Source organism: Nomia melanderi, chromosome 13 (assembly GCF_051020985.1).
Source record: "Nomia melanderi isolate GNS246 chromosome 13, iyNomMela1, whole genome shotgun sequence".
NCBI lineage: Eukaryota > Metazoa > Arthropoda > Insecta > Hymenoptera > Halictidae > Nomia > Nomia melanderi.
The window spans coordinates 9,309,129-9,329,173 of record NC_135011.1 but is presented as its reverse complement, the minus strand read 5'-3'; the positions used below and the strand labels follow the sequence as shown (position 1 = coordinate 9,329,173).

General features: G+C 34.5%; 1 protein-coding gene across 1 annotated transcript in view; it reads left to right on the top strand.

Annotated features, from left to right (window-relative positions):
• The window catches only part of SIFR (SIFamide receptor), a 108,510-nt gene that overhangs the window by 68,572 nt on the left and 19,893 nt on the right, over positions 1-20,045 (top strand). The window contains exon 2 of the mRNA XM_076373462.1: positions 4,751-4,850. Within this exon, the coding sequence (XP_076229577.1) occupies positions 4,751-4,850 (100 nt within the window). The remainder of the gene's footprint in view (positions 1-4,750; positions 4,851-20,045) is intronic.

Genomic DNA, 20,045 nt, shown 5'->3' with positions numbered 1-20,045 from the left:
AGAGTAACAGTGTTTTATTTAAATGAACAAATTTGCATTAAATTTGATTCATTCGATAGTACAATATTATACCATGTAGAAAATGTGTGTTTAAAAAATAATAAGAAAGAAATAATAACGAGGAAAATAATAAGAATTTTGAGCCGTATTAAAAGTACCAACCACAATTCCGAACCCTAACGAGATCACATTTCTGTTAATTTATTTGCCTTGGCACTTGAAACATATTTTTCAACATCATTCGTTGAAAACATTTTAACGAACCTTACACGCGAACTTTTATAAGAAAATATATTTTCTTCTGTTCACTTCCCTTTTGTACAGTTTACCAAAATATCTTTGTCTATCACAATATAATTTTATTCATTAGCTGTTGTTGTACTGGTTGGAAAAAGATACGTCTTTTTCATTTTAAAAACCACTGGAAGCTTACAGAATTAAATGTTTCGTTAAAAAATCCATACCCTTCGTTACAGAATATAATTAAATATTTCGTTTAAAAATCATTACATTGTATTACCGGATATGTAATTAAATGTTTCGTTAAAAAAATCGATACACTTTGTTACAGAATAGGATTAAATATTTCATCGAAAAGATCGATACACTTCGTTACAGAATACAATGAAATATTCCGTTAAATAATCGATACACTTTGTTACAGAGTGTGATTAAATATTTCGTTAAAAAATCGATACACTTTGTCACAGAGTGTAATTAAATATTTCGTTATAAAATCAATACACTTTGTTACAGAATACAATTAAATATTTCGTTAAAAAGGTCGATAGGTGCACTTTGCAGGTGAAATGTAACTGAATTTCCCCGTGGCGTTGAACGTGTTAACGTGAAAACGCGTAAATACCTTCCACCGACACCAGAGGAACGACACGCGCTCGCGAACACACGCCTTCGCTTCGCCTCGCGAATTATTATTCCGCAGAAGTGGATTTTGACGCACGCAACGCGGCTTATCGGTGCCGGCTGGTTACGTATTCGGTCGAATAAATAATTATTCGCGCAACGCTTGATCTACGGCCTACGGGAAGTTCCTTTCTAGGCGGCCTCGCGCTCACCCTTCACTTCACACAATACTTTCGGTGATCCTGGCGGGTGGTACAATCGGTACCGATACCACAAATGACGTTATCGTATAAAGAAACATCAAGTAACGATACTTTATAAGTATTATTTAACACTAAAACTACTAGACAGGTCAAAATGACCCATTCCTGATTCCTTCTTTTGCAATTATTAAAAAGATAACAGATGTTACTCTGAGAAATCATTCAAGAAATTGCTTTAGCAATGCGCAAGCTGAATTGTAAATCAACTAAAGCTTCAATAGATGCAGTTTTCGAGTTTTTATAGACGAATTTCAAAATGTGAATTTAACTGCTCGGTAGTTTTAGTGTGAAGGTAATATATTTTTTTGATTCGTAATTATTCCATTCTAGGATTGTGATTTTGTTATTTTGTTTAGAGAAATGAGTCTGAACGTAACTTGAGAATGGAAATTCAGATTTTACTTGTGAGAGAAGAATGGGAATTGGTAAAGAAATGTGGAACATAGAAATGGCTGTTGATAAAAGCATAATGTCGATGAGATATTCATCTATCTATTTGGTTTATAATTTGCTTCGTGTTTTGTTTTGCAAATGTTTCATTGCTAAGAATTTTTTAGTCGGAAAAATTGAGTATTTACTGAGGGAGTAAGTTTATTGTATAGGTGAATTAAAAATAGTGTTGTATTTCTCTTCAATTTATGATGACTACCTATTAATATTTATATTCATTAAATTCAATCTGAAATCCTTGTTATAAAACTATTTGATGTTATGAGGTTAGGGGTTAAAAAAAGAAAATCTGAGTATAGTTGTTTGATATCATGATAATAAACGAACAAGAGAATTATTAATCGAAAGTTATCAGAATAGTTCAGCTCTCTTTTAATCGTTTTGAGGAGAAACCGATTTTTTTGGCTCACCTTTTTTAATGTAGTTAAAAGGAATGATAATGATGTGGATTGTATATAGTAGTTTTATTTAAAAATCAAGGAAAGTTGACAATTTCTCATCTACAAGCCGAAGATAAAACGATAAATGATTCTATGCTTATTACCAGAAGTTCAGAGAAAATAAACATATCGATATTCCTGCATATGATCCACTTTATATGATTATTTTCTCTCATAACTGTACCAGATAGCCCTAGATGAAATATTCCCTAATGATGAATCTTTATAAAAAAAGAATTTTGTCAAAAGCAAATGGTTTGCAGCAGTTATATTGGCCAAACTCAATCAATAACAGATATAATGAAAATAATTATTCAACTTCAAAATCGAAATTGGCTAAAAAAAGATATTTTTTAATACTTTAATCTACTTTTCATATACATTGATTTTTTAGCCGGTTATATCCTGTATATTTTTGTAACAAAAAATCTCATGGAAAACAAAATGAACACCTTGCGCACGATGCTCGAGAGTCAAAGGTTTCGTTATACCTGCGATATCAACCCTGTTACAACTGTCAATGAGATAATTCATATAATTGATCATTGCATCGTAGCTCAAACATGATGAACGAAATATTTTATGATTCTATATTATTTCAACAGTGAGACCTGTAAACAATATTTTAAAATTTAAACCAAGAATTACTTTGCTGCATTCAAACCCATTTGTTCGTGATTTGGTAACTAACATTAGCATTTATTCCTGTAGTACAATGTTTTTGCTGTGGAATACGCGTTGGAATCTATGGAAATGAATGATATTACACAGTCAACGCAATAAATAATACATTCCCTTCATTTTTTAAAATTGGTAATCGTGGGCTCGTGACTCATTAATGAATAACTGACTTTCGAACGCGATGTGTTCGAAGGACAATAAATCGTAAGCAAAACAACTTTAGTCAATTTGCGTTGCACATGAGCACGTTCTATTAAATTTGCCGTAGTTACAGTGTGATTATGATAAAAAATAGGATTATTATGCAATTAAGCTAAGCACGTGACTCTAAGTATTCTTTTTTATTTGACACTTGCCAATAGTACGCTGTGTCATGCACATTCGAGATTAGTAAACATTAATGTCTTATGCATTAACAACGTAAATAAGTATGCGCAACATATTAAGAATGACTTTTATCAGTTTCAATAATTCCTTTAATTTTTTATTAATCACATACTAAATATAATAATAATAAATTATTATTATTATCATTATAAATATAATAATATCAATGTTTATATTTTATACAAAAGATATTTTTCAAAATATCGTTAGTTAAGTTTAACCAATGATACTCAGATTACGTTTACTAAAAAATTACTGTTTCTTTAATAATTTACAATATAATATTTTCCTATTCATATAATAATAATAATAATTTTTACGTAATATAATAATCATTTTTAAGTATTTAATTTTTACTATTACTACTTGTTACTAATATAGTAATGTATATTTCATGCTAACAGAAAATATTAGTAGTCCTTTATTACACGACTGTCTTCTGCAATGAAAGTTACACCCCAAATGTTTCGAGAATAATGGTGATTCCCCGCTTCAGAGCAATAATAAAACTAGCAGCGACGAAAGTTCCAATTCATGTACAGTGCGTGGGCATTTTATGCGTGGCCATTACTATTCATAACATAAAGCAAGTGCTCCAACTAGGCACCTACTTTTCCCATTTATATGCTTAAACCCAACTTTTCAGATAATCGATATTGAGCAACACACGCATCTGTATGTATGCACGTTGCAATATGTTTTTTTCATATCACGCAAATATCGAAAAAACGATTGAGAAAAGTTATTCGATTTCGTCGGAAATTATGTAAAGTTATGAGCAATTATCATCGTGACGGTGTTGCTTCAAATACTTACGAATTTTAGAAAAGAAATTGTAATAATGATTTATTGTACGATTAAGCAATATACTTTATGAAAATGATCACCTGCCAAATTATAAGTAACCAGTATATCAACTATTTAATAGCATGACTCATAATGTGGTAAATGATACATTATATAACTTGAAATTACATAAAAAAAAATATATAAAGTAAATATTATTTGAAAATTATTTGAAAATAATTATTTGAAAATAATTTATATTCACCGAACGAAGGTTTATAAATGAATAAATTCTACTTTCAACTGAAGTTTCGTACCATTTTATTAATATTACCTTTGAAAACTATGAAAGAAACGAAATGTAAATAGCATAAAATTTCAAAAACCATTCCAAAAACCACGTATCAATCAAAATTACTTCGATTTCCTTGTTTCCCAATTATTGACACCTTAAAAGCATGGAATATTCGACATGATTTCACAAATAAATAATTTCATTTCAATACTATAATCAATATTCGAAAAAACTGAAAATAATCTATTGTCACAGTTTTTACACGGATTACATATGAATCGTATTAAATGCTCGGCAGTTCTAATGTTAAAAGCTTGTGCGCGGAGCGTTAAAAATGGAGGAGTCTGACACGAACGGAGACAGTGTTTTACAATGAAAAATAGACTCGTGATTGCAACACAAAGACAGCGTTTCAAAATGAAAAATAGACTTGTGATTGCAACACGACGGCAGCCTATTGAAATGAAAAATAGACTCGTGATTACAGCGCGAAGGCAGTCTTTTAAAATGAAAAATAGACTTGTCTTTCGTAAACCTACTGCATCGCGCAGCGTCAAACACTAAACCGTCGACTTGTGTTTCAGCATGGTTCCTGGGATGGTTCATGTGCAAAGCTGTCGCTTATATACAGGGCGTTTCCGTGGCGGCCTCTGTTTACAGCCTTGTTGCGGTTTCCCTGGACAGGTATGTGTGTATCTACGTGTGTGTGCATTGAACTTTTCAAAGAACTATTACGTCGGTCTGGGTTAGGTGTCGGCAATCACTCGGGACACGAATTCGTGCTCATTACCGGGAACACCGAGCACGAACGATCACCGTAGCTCGCCTCAACAATTTCGCTGTCAGTCCATCCCAAATAAATTAGCTCACTTTTCAAGTGAATATTTTTATCTGAAATTTCGAGCTGGTTTTACTATCCAGACATACATTTGCTGAAGTTTGTGAAATTAAAGTTCGGGAAACTGATCGGATTATATTGTTGAAGGATCGATTAGAAGCTCAGATACTATATTTTGAGATGATTCAAACGATGTTAATCACTTTGACACGAGGTCTGTTATTAATTTGAATTTATTCATGGATTAATTAGTATTCTTTTGTATTGGAATTGTTACTAATGTTTTGATATCGTGCTGGATTAAGTTGAAACTATTTTTCATTTGTTAATATTGATTGAGTTATTGATGTATTAGTGTCGAGGTAAGAGCGAGATAAAGAAACCGTTTGGTTTGTTTATTAATGTATATTGAAGTGATATAAGAATGAAGTTTCTCGTAAAAGGTATCTTATACTGATGATTATATTTAATGTTCAATAAAGTGTTTAAATAATGAAGTATCCTAAGTATTTTGAATATTTGGAATATCAGTGAAAATGAAAAAGTCTAGTTCTAACCCGATTATTTAAAATTTTTAAATTCTAACTTAAATGTTTAGTTTCTCAATAAAAAAAGGACAAATTATTGTCACTAATAAATTATACCGTTGAATTATTTATAGGTAAAAGCAGAAGGAGATATAAAGAAATTTAAAAAAAACAGAAGCCTAATTTAATTTTTTTTAACACTAAAGTAAGAATGTTTAATAAAAATAAAAATTTCTCCCTATAAGTAGAATAAAACAAAATTATAATTGTCCTATAAACTTTTCAATAAAACTCTTCAAAAAATTTGTACGGCTGTATATTATCTCGGGTACCGTTTCTTAAAGACTGGCGAGTTTCTCATTCAAGGATGAAGAATAAATGAACAGATGATTTATACTCTTATCAAATTTACCGATAATTACCATTAATAGAATTTTTTCAAAATAAATACAGCAATTTGCTACGGATGTGTAGAGTATTTAATAACTATCTACGAAGCAAATGGAGAAAGGAGATATCTCAGAACGATGATTTAAGTGTTAATAAAACGTGGGAATCATTCAAGCATCCCTGTTATCGTGATATGACTAATTGTAAGCACGGCATTCGCGATGCGAAAAGAACGAAGAAAATGGGCAATTGTGCTGTTACGTGTTTGCGAAATCACAGTGTTGCTTGCGACACATCGTTAACGTGTGTTCTTCAACGGCACGTTTATTTCTCATCTGCATACCGATCTGCTCGCCACTGTAACAATTACGAGCCGCATGATCGTGCGTCCGTTTGTATATTATTATGACATTCCAGCTGCTCTTAATGGGCGACTGTTTTAATAAATAATAAGAACAAGGTGAGCATTAGATCATGAAATCGTTAAACAGCCTACGGTAGTAACTAGAGGGACATTAATAATTCTAATAAGGATTTTGTGTAACAACTCGCCATATTGAACTATTTGAACTAACGTGTTGTTTGTCGAACCAGCATCCTTAAATAATATATGCGAAACAATTGATTTAATGAAAGAAATGTTAAGACGTCAAGATTTATCGTAGGGATTGAAATTTAATAATATAAAATTTAATTCATTGAATTTGTTAATATAAGAATGAATTTTCGAGCGTGGATAAGGAATTGTCGATAATCAAAGTGTTGAGTGAATATAAATGAAATAATTATATTTTAGACAGAATTTTAAAACGGTTGAGAAATAAATTATAGAAATAGAAGATAATTTAAATTTTAATAATTTAAAAAGTCATTTTTTTATACTGAAAATGTTATCTACAAGTAGTCTATATAGGATGATTTAATAAAGAGATTCATCTCGTTAATAAGGTACAAGGGATGATAAATTGGTAACATTCAGTGTTGCTTAATTTTACACATCACTTTTGAAATATAATACAATATTAGTTTGATTGGAATGCTGAGTAATTAAACTTAAAAATGGATGTGAAAGCGTTAACAATCGAAGCATAAAGTTTCGTGACGGTGATGCAAATTTTACAAATAATGACTCATTTTCTTTGTTTCGTGTTTTCATAGTTAATTAATCGAAGAAATTCAGGTTTTTATTCAGGCGTGATTGCTTTATGCTAGACTACCTGCCTATGCACACAGTCTTCTATGAATGTTATATAACTTAGGTAATTCATAAATTTTAGAAAATATTAGTTTGCAATTAGTAAATTTCAAAACGAAAATTATGGACTTTACAATTATATAAATTAATCGACTCTTTAAGTATATTAACTTTTTATAATTGAAGAGCGAAGGTAACTGAATAAATATAACATTTAAAAGTAAATTTATTATTATTTACATGATGTTCATGTTGTATCTGCTACTCGAGCTTCTTCTTAAATTTTTAAAAATAAAAAAGTGGCAGCACTTTAAACAAGAGTTACCTTTTATGCAAGAAACATTCCACTCTCTTTATAAACTAAGAAATGGAAGCACAAATTTGAAAAATGCTCCGTTAACAGATGTAGAATTTTATTAGGAACCCATATAACGTTCGAAGTCAATTAGTTGAATGTAGCTCGAGTTGTCACATCCACCGTAAAGAGAAATGTGCTTCGAGGAAAAACGGGTTTGAAGTTTTTACTGTGCTGACGAGCTGCTTGGATCATTTCGTTGGAAATTTTACATCTTCATCGATTTTTTGAAATTCTATATCGAACTTTTCTTACAATATTTTTGAAACAACCATTTTTATACAATTATCAGTCTTCATTCCCTGTATATAGACATTCGCTTTATAAATAAATTTATTGCAAATTTTAAACATTTATGAGTAGAAAAGAAAATTAGATATTAAGTGAATAATATTCATACTTGAATGTTATTTAATTGAATTTTTGCTTTGAATTCAATAATTTAATAATTTATTAGGAAGGTGACTTAATATGATAAGAAACAGATTTTAGGCGGAGTATATCACAGTCATTGAAAATATATTCTTCAATAATAAGAAAATAATAAGAAGGTAAGGGTTGACACTATCTTCAATACACTATTTTTATTTCGCTCCAATCATTTATTTAAAATAACTATACTTAATCAATTATCTACGTTAATAATCATTATCTATAATAACTATAAATAACAACGACCAGCTTCTACTAAAAAATACCCAAACAAACAATTCGAAACATGTCAGTCTAAACAATTACTTCCAACAAGAAGTTATCCAGCTTTATTGCTTTATCATTAGATCAAAGTCTAATTCATCCCCATACCAATTCATTTATAACAATTTATCACACCAACGTACAACCTAGAACAACAACCACATAGAACCCCCAATAAAGCAATAAGAATATTATTAAATGATAACCATAAAAGTGAAATTTTTCATAAGAAAGCAATACAATCAGAAAAAGAAGTTGGACCAGTTAACACTGGAACTACCGAGCAGTTAAATTGACTTTTTGAAATTTCTCCACAGAAACTCAAAAAGTACATCTATTCAGACTACAATTGATATTCAATTCCGTTTGCGCATTGCTACGTCAACTTCTTTAATAATTTCTCAGAGAAACATCTGTTATCATTTTAATAATTACAAAGAGAAGAAATCAGGAAGGGGTCATTTTGACCCGTCTAGTAGTTTTCGTATTAATTACCAACGCGAGATTAGTAAACGTGAAATCGTTTACAAACAAGGAATTCTTTAATCGCATTACACGGGGTTCTAATGTATTCCGAAGTACTCCGAAAACCCCCAGCATAATTAAAACTCGCCGAGTAGAACGAAGCCAATCGAATCCATCCGAAATCAACCCATAAATCGCCGCGGCGTCGATTATCTGCCACGATCGCATTTTGCGTAAATGTCGAGAAATCGTTTCGAGAAAAGTGACAGCCGATGCGTTGCGAAAGGAAAAAAAGAAAGGTGAAACCCGGACTGTACGAGTATATCTTAGCATTGGTCACGCGTACAACTGACCCTCGATTTACGCGAACTTTCTTCACGCGAGTCTCCTTTTTATATAGTAAATTAGAATACTATTTATGCGATAATTTTCTATATTCTGGTCTACATTTAGTAACACAAAATAAAATATACTTTCATCTTCTGGAATATAATTATTATGATTTATTTTGTTTGGTTATGCGAAATGAATATATATCTCTAAAATGTATACCAGCTTTTCCTCCCAATATTTTGTTTTCTTTTATATCGACGGACTCTATTCACGCGATTTCCAGTTGCGTTAAACGAATCCATGTGAAACGGATTTTCGCGCAAATCAAGGGTCAGGTGTATATCATTTTTATTGCAACACAAGGAGACAATAAAGACTGAACTATGACGGAAGAACGACTAACTTCCTTCGGCCAGCCGAAAAACTCGAAGCTGACCTCTGTCTAGGACACACGCCGCCGAAAACCGTCGTCCACGAGCTTTCGGGCTTTCAAAGGGATGACGGGTGACCTTGTTGCCCGATCCGCGGACACACCGTCATATTTTGCGAACGACGCGACGCGACGCGACGCCAGGATTTGCGAACGATGCCAAGGTATCCGAGACGCGAACGGATGCTTGAAAAAAGAATTTCCGTTTGGGGGATGCTTTTGTACGTCGCCCCTCGACTCACTCCGCTGGCAACGCGCCATCGGGATCATTATAATAATTGAGGAAACAATTTCTGCCAGATAATATAACTCTGGGAAACAATTATTGCCCCATCGATTCGCGTATCGAGCTGGAGAACTCGTTCCCTCTGACAATTGAGGATTCTTCTTGTGCTCCGCAATGTGATTTGAATGTTGGAACTTGATATTCACTGAAATATTTCCAAAATTAAGAATATAATTATTAAAACATCTCGAATTTTCAGTGTCACTGAAATATTTCCGAAATTGCAAATAGTGATACCAAAAATGGCAATTAATTTTAGTGTTTCTGAGGTTAAAGTTTGCATCTGAGTACTTCATAATATCGCACTAAAGTAATGAAAATAAAAATAATTATTAAATTATCGCTTTCAATTATATTATAGTCTGTTATACGTTGTCAGAGTTACTTATATTCATATGTTACATTATCCAAAATGTATTATTTACTCCACTATCCTATACATTACTCAAAACTTGCGGTAAATTGTAAATTATCACACTTCTAACAGAACATAATTTGTACATTACAAAATGTTAAGTGATCAATAAAAAGAAAGTTCCTTAAGTCAGCACCATAAAAGCAACAAATTTCCATATTTATCAGCATCTACCTAAAATCTCCGTAACGACTCCGATATTACGAGCCAAGAGGTGAAATACCTAATGCTTCCTGAAATCTCTTAAGAGGTTCAGCTAAGGCTAGTATCGCATATCAGAGCTGCATTACTTGCAAGATGACCCGATAGATTATTTCTAGAAGAATACCATGTCAGGCGGTATGGATGGAATCACTCGTCAGCAAAGGGTGGAGGTAGGGCGATAGGACTGGATATCGTCGATAAATGATTTCCTATCAATTTCACGTTAGACGCTCCGGCTGCCGTCGCGGGCCTGTGAAATAGTTTTATAGGATGCTCGGAAGCGATCGATCTCGCTGAAATTGCCTGGCGAGAAGGGATCGCCCCGGTGACTCGGAATTGTCTTACCCTGCGCTCGATACCTGGCCAATGATGCATTAGCTCAGTGGTTCTTAAACACTTGCGCTGAATAGACGTTGTGATGTTTTCGAAATTTTCTAACGACATATTACACATGTCGATAGTCTTGTTGGATTACATATTCCAGATTATTTTGAAATCTACCACTTCGTACATAATTATTAACCGGTTAACTGTGGACTTTAGTTTGAAAATCTATCATTGTGTGCAGAATACAAGTAAATAATGAAGTATATACTCGTCAAACCCAAGGGCAAATGAAGCTGTATTATATTCTAATGAAAAACTACAGCGAAATGAAGAATTAAGTATTTATGTGGAAAAATAAAGAACTGATCGTTGAACAAATTAGTACCATTTTGCGTTTTAAAATGTGTATACACATCGAACGAGGTTAATTGATTAATTACCAGAATTAGGGTACATATCTGTATATCATAGGTGAAGACAAAATTCTTCGCGTGAGATTTTGTCAAGCTTCTAAATTCGTTACCGCAAGTGGTTGCCTGCGGTATATACGCGAGCCCCATACGACCGCGAAGTGATAAGAGTTTGCGAGCTATGAAAATATGAAAGTGATTAACACTAAAACTACATACCGAGTAGTTAAATGGATTTTTTGAAATTCCTCTATAGAAACTTCAAGAGTGCATTCATCGAGACTGTCATTAATTTATAATTCAGTTTGTATATTGCTAAATAAATTCTTTAATAATTTATCAGAAAAACATCTGTTACCTTTCTAATCATTGGAAAAAGAAGAAATCAGGAAGAGGTCATTTTAACCCATCTGGTCGCTTTATTGTTAATACAAGAACTACCGAACACGTCAAAATGTTAGTTCCATTATTTCGTAATTATTGATTATTTAAAAAATAATTTCACTTGAATAGTATGATGAATATATGAAGAAGTTGAAGAAAATCTATTGTTATGATTATTATAAATATAATATATTAATCATGTTAAACGCTTAGTGGTTCTAGTGTTAATCTTGATCAGACCCTAAGGTCTTTCTGGACCCAAACCGTGATGAATTTTTGGTCTGATATTTTTTTGAGGATGAACGAAGGTTAATACATTAATTACCACCATTTGTTTCATTCAATCATCACTGATTGTCACTCAGAATCTCAAAAAATTCAAAAAGTGGACTTAATCTATTTCGTCTATGATTAGCTCAAGTGTTGGGGGTCAGAAACAGAACAAAATTGTTTGTAGGTGATCCGTGGTAAATAAAGGGTTAAGAACCACTGCGCCAGCTCCCCCTTGCTCACTGTTTTTCTCTCTTTCTCTCGTGTTTTCCGTCCAGCACGGTGTATTGTCACTACCGGAAATACATATATCTTTCGTCGGTATTCTCGTCTCCGATGCGGACACCTTGGGCCAAAGTTAACGATGACCTACCCAACCAAGGTAAATTCACTAAACCTTTTGCGGACTTCCTTCGTCTGCTGAACCAATATTCTTCGAGGACACATGCTTGCGCCATTGTTATGACGATTTGATATATCAAAGTTGGGGGATAAAATTCAATTTAGCTGACTTTCCGCGCGACGCTTTGAAAAATAGATTCGTTGGCCGAGCGAATTTGGCATTCAATATCTACGTTGGATACAGTAATTCTGGAATTATTCTCTGAAAGTAACTGTCTTTGAATGTTTGATATTTCTTTTTGATCTTCGGATGTATGGATGTTTTATTACGTCTGATCGGGGATGGGAAAATGATTTCTTTGTCGTAAAGGAATCTTTAGTTATGAAGTTGGGAATATTGAATCGAATGAGTGTAATAAAACAGATAATTAACGTGGTTATACAAGTTTACATAATCATTCTGAGAAATCTATTTTTCATTTAATGCGGTATCATCCTTTATACTTATTCCTAAAAGTTTTCTCTTCCAATTTAAACGAAAACTATGTCGAAATATTGAAACATTTACTACTTTAACAATAACAATTCACAAATCCGTATTAATTATTATATTACACAATAATCACTTTTCTTTTCTCAACTATAATATACCATTTCCTTACCATATTATTTTTAAACCATCAAATTCTACTTAGACTATTATAAAAACTAACAAAAGAAATTAGTACGATTACTTTCTGTACAAAACATATTTTCCAAACATTCAATTGTTTACGCAAAAAAGAACATAACTCTACGGGCAAAGCGTCTAATTTCATCCACACGAGCTGCGTATAAATAGAAAATAGGAGTCGAACGGTTAAATAGATTTATTCGTTTGCAATTATTCACAGATTATTCGAGGTGAAATGTCACCTGCGAAAGTAGAAATTTATCAACGATATTGTTTGGCCCGGGTTCGATCTGTTATTGTGACACATATACGGAATTGATACCTATAAGCATGCGAATAGCACCGTTTATTTTTATTAGCCAACACCGGCCAGTAATACAAGAGCGTTGGCGGCTGCTAGACATCAACCCACATTTTGCGCCCATCGAAAGTCGTTTTCAGGACTTCCGTGTGGTCGACATACGATACCGTGCCGCCACTTGCTGTGCGTCTCAACCTTCCGCGGCCATTGTGATCCATGTTACAACACCGCGAGCGCTTCCTAATATGGCGTAATCTGTCCGGTAACGCGTCGAAGATTAAGAACGCGGTTGGGATTACGATAACTACGGGACGTTGACGTTATGTCAGTACTATTAATTACGAAACAATAGAGTTTTCGAGCGCCGAGGATTTTTAACACGTTAAGTGCTACGAAAATCTTGACCGTTTATCCGTAGAGTTATTCTTTTGTAGGAATGAATAACTGGGACAACTATTAATTATTTGACGTTACAATCTTTGCATTAGACTATTATCAGTTTAGTTATCTTATTAAACATTTTCATTGTACATCGGTTATCTCGCAAGTTACGATTGTTTTCAAGTAATTCAGAAGCATCAGTGACTGACATGTCACTTAACCTGTTAAATAGATTGCGGATATTTATTGCGGTTATAGGAAATTTGGAAGTGCGAGATTACTGTAACCGAGGGACATTACGTCAACGTTGATTACAAAAACAGTTTTTTACGGGAATTCGGAATTTATAAATTTATAAAAAATATGTAAAATGTTCAAAGTGTAGGGTTTATTGTAATAGTTGTTGGAAATAACCATTTTATATGGTAACATTATTTCCTTATTTATATTTTTTAAAATTTGCTTAGAGATCCACAGTCTATTAGTTTATTAGTTCTTGTATTGTTTGGATGTGTTGAAGGAAGAGTAAAATTAAATTAAAATAAAAAATTACTTAAAAAATGTTTATTGAATTAAAGAAATATTTTTAAATTAAAAAAATTAATTCATTTCATTTAATTAAGTAGGAAATAAGACATAACAGCTTTTCAATTTTATTTAAGTCTTTTTTTCACCCGATTAGTTGGTGAACAAAATTGATAATTACTTTGAATTGTTCATTCATAGTTAGTTTGAACTATTTCTGATTAGCAATATGTATATCATACAACTATGACTTTCCTTTAACTCTTACTAGTCCTTGTACCAGCCAACGTTTTTCTTGGATTATAGCAAGCACGATCTACGTTTTGTTGGAAATTAAGAGACTTGACAGCTCTAATTGTAAGTGACCATGATCGATCGTGGTTTTTAAACACACCTTTTCGCGATTAAGCAATTTCTCATAACTGTCTTGGGTTTCTTGCCGTTGAAACTGTAAATGGAAAGGAGTAAACATTTTTCTCTTCTCACCTTCAACAGCGTTAAACCGTGGTTACTGAAGACAATTATCTCCATCTGAAAGTGAAAACAATTTCGAAATACACAGACTTCATAAATTGTAATTAAACAACTGCCAAATAACTGACGAATAATATATTACTGAATAATCGCCGATTAAATGCTAGTTATATCAAATTTCCTTTTCTACAATCAATGTAAATTTTTCAATCAGTTTTTAATTTGACAATTAAAAGTTGATTCATTGTTTTTCACTAAATACAATATCCCTTCCGAAGAAATACAAAAACATACGTTTCTTTAATGATACTTTCAATTTATAATCGTTTCAATTTAACTTAAGGTTCAATTCAGAAAAATACTAACATAACTCTAACACTCGCAGCCACCATTCAAATCAAAAGAAACCAAAAAGTCATCGCTGAAAAAGTATATACGATACACGATAATTTACTTATTATCATTTACTTATAATTACTTACACTAACTTTATACAGCTATAATTTATCGGACTGCTAAAATCGATGCTAAAAAACAGAATTTAAATAAAACCTGCTACATAATCTTCTCAGTTCATTCAAATAAGCAAGCGGAAGCAGTAAAGTAGCAATCAAAACCAAATCGAGACCCGGCGTTTCTCGAGTTACGAGACCGTCTCGCCGGAACGGCCGCAAGTGTTCGCGAAATCGGATTAATAATCGCGTTTTCACCCCGGCCATCGGATCGGTCGTTCACGCAGCGTCGGGTTTCGGCGGCACGACCTGCGGCTCGATTTCCATCAGTATTTCCCGTTGGTCTTCCACGGAACTCGAAACCGTACTTGCAGGAACGCGTGCACGCGCTTCCGGATTCGAACTCCATTCTGAAACGATTCGCACAAGCAGGGATTTTCCGATACTATAAGGGTAGAAAAAGTAAAAGAAAATGAAGCATCGAAACAAAGGTATTGATACTACTCAGTATTGGAACAAACGAATGGATATCTACTCAGTATCGATACAGGAGTATGGGTATCTACTCAGTATTGAAACAAAAGAATTGATATCTGCTCAGTATTGGAACAAAAGCATTGATATCCACTGTGTAGTAGAATAAAAATATTGATATCTACTCAATATCAAAACAATACCATTGGCATCTACTTCCACCAAATCAAAAAATTCACAAATTCCGTCCAACCTTTAGACTAAAAAGAAAAAAGCTAACAAGTCACAAACAAGAAAAACACGAGTAACACAAGCGCACAAAGTTCACCTACAATACTCTTACATACCTTGACAAAGACGCCCAATCGAGACTTGTCATATTATAACACAAAAGAGACTTTCCAAACCAAACTCCTAAACTTCTTTCCTACAGACTCGAATCTACAACCTAAAAATCCAAACAACCTACGTCCAACATGCCAAATACTCCTAACCATCCACATCCCAGAAAGCAGCGGTTAATCGATGTCCTACTGTACTTAGCTCGTAACATCCCTATCCAAATGGCAGCTGAACAGCATCTTCTCGAAAGATTCGCCCTATCGAGCCTACCGTTTGTTCGATGTTCAGCGAAGAGCAAAGCCGAAACGGAAGGAAGAGACCTTGGTTGCGTTTTTACGAAATGAGTTTGCATTTAGAGCGTGCACACGGCGCAGCCAGCCTGCCCTCCAGCCTGCCCGCTTATTTTTCACTGTTCCGCCGCTGTTCACTTACCCCGGCCGTGCCCCAGTGTGTGTATGTGTATGTGTCTGTGTGTCACCCACACGCACACGTACACACAAAGACAGAGATCGGCCGGCGAGCGATTGAACTATTTCCACATAAACTGTCTTAACCCAATTCCCCGGAACCGATAGTTCGAGGGGTTGAAAGCGCGCGATTGGCCGGCAGGCCACCGTTTCCTCCCGGTCCCGCGGCCGTATTGGCCGATCCGCACCCCCACTACGCCCCGCGATCGGCTGACTCAACCGGCCGACGCATAACGTCAGACTGTCAAACGGCGGGCCACGTGATCAAATTTATAGCGATTTTTTAAAATCGACTTTTGTATAAAAGAACCGGCGCACGGCAGATCCAGCACAAGCTTTCTTACTTTCGAGAAGTAAACACAAGCAACCCACAACCCAATCAACATGTTCAAGTTGGTAAGAAGTCACTTGATTTTGCTTATTATCCGACGATTCTTCGGGATCGACGCGTTCCGTGGAAAATTCTCTGCTCGCCGCTTTCGAATGCGCTCGGTTACGATCAACGTCACTGTATTCCCAGTCGCATGCGGATACTCGCATACTGGTTTCGCCGGCCGCTGATATATTCAGTAGTCTAAACCGCTCGGTCTAGCACAGACGCGTCTACGGCTTTTGTGTATACGCTCGATCGTTCCTTTCGTATTATTAATCGTGCCGAATGCTCTGTAAACGCGCACCTTCCCACGCACTCCACGATTGCGTAATGGAACGGATGGAAGAGGCTTTCGGAAAATTTGTGTTTATCTTCCGATCGATTTCCCGGGAACATACTGAATTGAATTCGTGATGCACCATTGCTTCGGTGGTTTGTTATTTCCGTTGAGGAAGAAGTATCCTCTAGTTTCTCTATAGTTTCTTAAATATTCGGTTTGGATGGGATAAGTAAATTTCGGGAAATTTAGAAATATCTTTTGGAAGTCAGTCTTTCTTCTGTGAGCAATTTAGCTCGAGAGTTTGGACGATATTGAGAGTAGAATTAGATTAACCAAAATTATTCGAGTCTGTTAACATACTTAATCAAAGAATCTTCCAGAAAATTGGCTTTCCTATCAAGAAACTTATAATAATTTCATTACAGATCTAATCTCAGTTCTCACTGTAGTCTATATTAAATTTTCCAAACAACAACTTCATACGCTATAAACAACCAAAACTATTCAATTTTATAAGTGCCCACAGTTTTTATACATTAATCATCCATTTCTTCCACAGCATCCATAGTGTTGATCAAATAATCTTCAAACAATACATCCTCCAATAGTAACCCACCACTTAATCATAGATTACTTTCAAAAATTTGTTTCTCAATTCCCAAGAGAATACAATAATTTCATTACAGATCCTCTAATCTCAATTCTTTACAATCTCTCTTCATATCTGCCAAAGAGCAATTTCATCCTCTACGAGCATACTAACTCAGGGTAACCGAGACATCAATAATTCACAGTGATCAGGAAAATTCCCGCCTCGTGAATCCATTCATTTCGATCGATCGATAAGGTTCGTTAGTTCCCGCGAGTGTCGGGAATGAAAACCAACGTGTTTCTGTCCGCGCCGTGACCTTTCCCGTGCATTATACGTATGCACGCTCGTGCCGCGGACCCTTACGTTCACTCGAACGGACACCAAGCTTCCACCCGGTCACAAAAATCCGAGCGAGCGCGACCACTGAAGCATGCACATTGTTAGCCAACATATCGGGCCGGTTACAGACAAAGTGGAATGTAGCCCGAACACTTTCCCCCCGACCCCTCTGTTCCGAGGCTCGCGTATTTTCCCGCGTCCCCGATTATACTTGCCCCAACGCCACTTGCTTTGCATCTTCGGCACGCGATTCCGTTGCCGACCCTCCCACCTGGCAACCGGCGCCGCTAGTAAACGCTCCGTCCAGGCGTTCACGTGCACGATCGCTATTAAACGGTGACGCGAATGACAGGCTCGATCCGGTGACTTCGTCGTCACTAGCGCACGCTACCGACATCGTTTCCGCTTTTTTTCCTTGGTCTGGAGGAGGTCTCGCGTCTTAACCCTTAGCAATTCTATGTCAAGTCAGACTCCACATTCGATTTTATTACAACGTCTACTTATTTGCACAATTTTTTCTAGATTTATTTTTAGTATCACATATGTACCATTTAAAGGTATCATTTCAGTGATTCCCAAGTATTTTTTAATAAATAATTAGAACGTCTTATTAGGCTGTAATTGAATGAAATAACGATGTAAACTTCAAAGCGAGAAACCAAGAACACTTCGGACTGCAAAGGGTTGACACTAAAGCTACCAGTCAAAACATCTAATTCCAATTTTCTTATTTCACAATTAGTCATGACTTAGAAGCATTGAACATCCAAAACGATTTGCAAGACAAATACCTTCGCTTGAATACTGTAACGAACGTCCGAAGAAATCGAAAAAGGATCTGTCGTCAACACTTTTAAAAAGAAAATATATCAATCATATTAAACGGTAGCTCTAATGGTAACACTAAAACTACCGAGCAGTTAAATTGACTTTTTGAAATTCTTCCATAGAACCTTCAAGAATGCATCTATTGAGACTTCAATTGATTTATAATTCGCTTTGCGTACTGCCAAAACAATTTCTTTGATCATTTTTCCGAAAAACGTCTGTTACCTTTTTAATAATTGCAAACAGACATCAGGAATGGGTGATTTTGGCCCGTCTGGTAGTTTTAATGTTAAAGGCTATTGTTTTATCGGTAATATGGAAATTCCAGTTTTTTTCGCGAGTGTTTGACATAGATTAATCGATCAGCTCTCGAGCTACCTGCTTTGTTAACTTGATACTTAGTTGCTTCTAAAGGAAACTTTGTGTTGCCGGGGAATATTGTACTTCGCAGTAATGTAAATTTTCTGCTGTGTTTTGTTGAGTCTGATTTGTGATCGAGTGTGAGATTAGTAGATACGAATATTGTTCGATATTTCTTCTGCTGGAGTGAAGTGTTTAGATTTAGGGGCTTTGTGAGATAAAGATAGTAATCTAGAGGGATTTCAATATATTGGTTTGAAGGGAATTCGAGGGTTGAAAACAATGATTAAGTTCTTCCTTTATACTACACATTTTTTATGAGGAGGATTCTGAGAAATAGGGACTCTCACAGTAAGTGGCCTCCCTAACATTATCATTCGAGATTGATAGCGGTATGGTGTTTCTCTTGGGGTAGCTAGTTGACTGTTATGGTGTCTCTGGGATCTTTTGAATAATACAGATATATCATATTTACCTTCAGATATTCCTTTTACGTGAGACATTCTATATTCAACACCTATTTCGTTTCTCATCAAGCACAAGTAAATTTTTCAGTATATTCGAGTGTGTTTAATGTCTAGTATAATTGATCCTGAGAGAGTTCCGTAATTTACATTTAAATATCTATCTTACAACTTAAAAATATTGATAGCTGACAACAATTTCACTCTTAAACACATCGGAATTCTACAACATAAATATCTCTAAGACCTCGTAAAATCAAAGTTCAACTCAATTCAACACACTTCTATTTACTCACTTTCTCTTCATATTTGTTTCTCCAGATCCTACTATAAAATTGCAGATCCACATTCCACGATCTGGTTACAATACAAGTATTTACAACTCACAATCTTCATTTATCCGTGTAGACAAATGAATTTAGGTATCATTTCGCGAAAACTCCTTCATAACTTCATCCCGATTCACCTACTTATCAAGATCTCATTCAAAAATTCTGAATTAAACAACACTCGCACAATCTCCAACAAATTAACCCCTTACCCTGTAACAACGTGTCAGACTCGAAGATTTGAAATAGAATTTAACAAACATAAATATTACTCGATTCTTTCCAATTCGAATGAAATATTATTCTTCTGTTACCAATAATTATACTTTAGACCAAACACAAACACAGAATATACCTA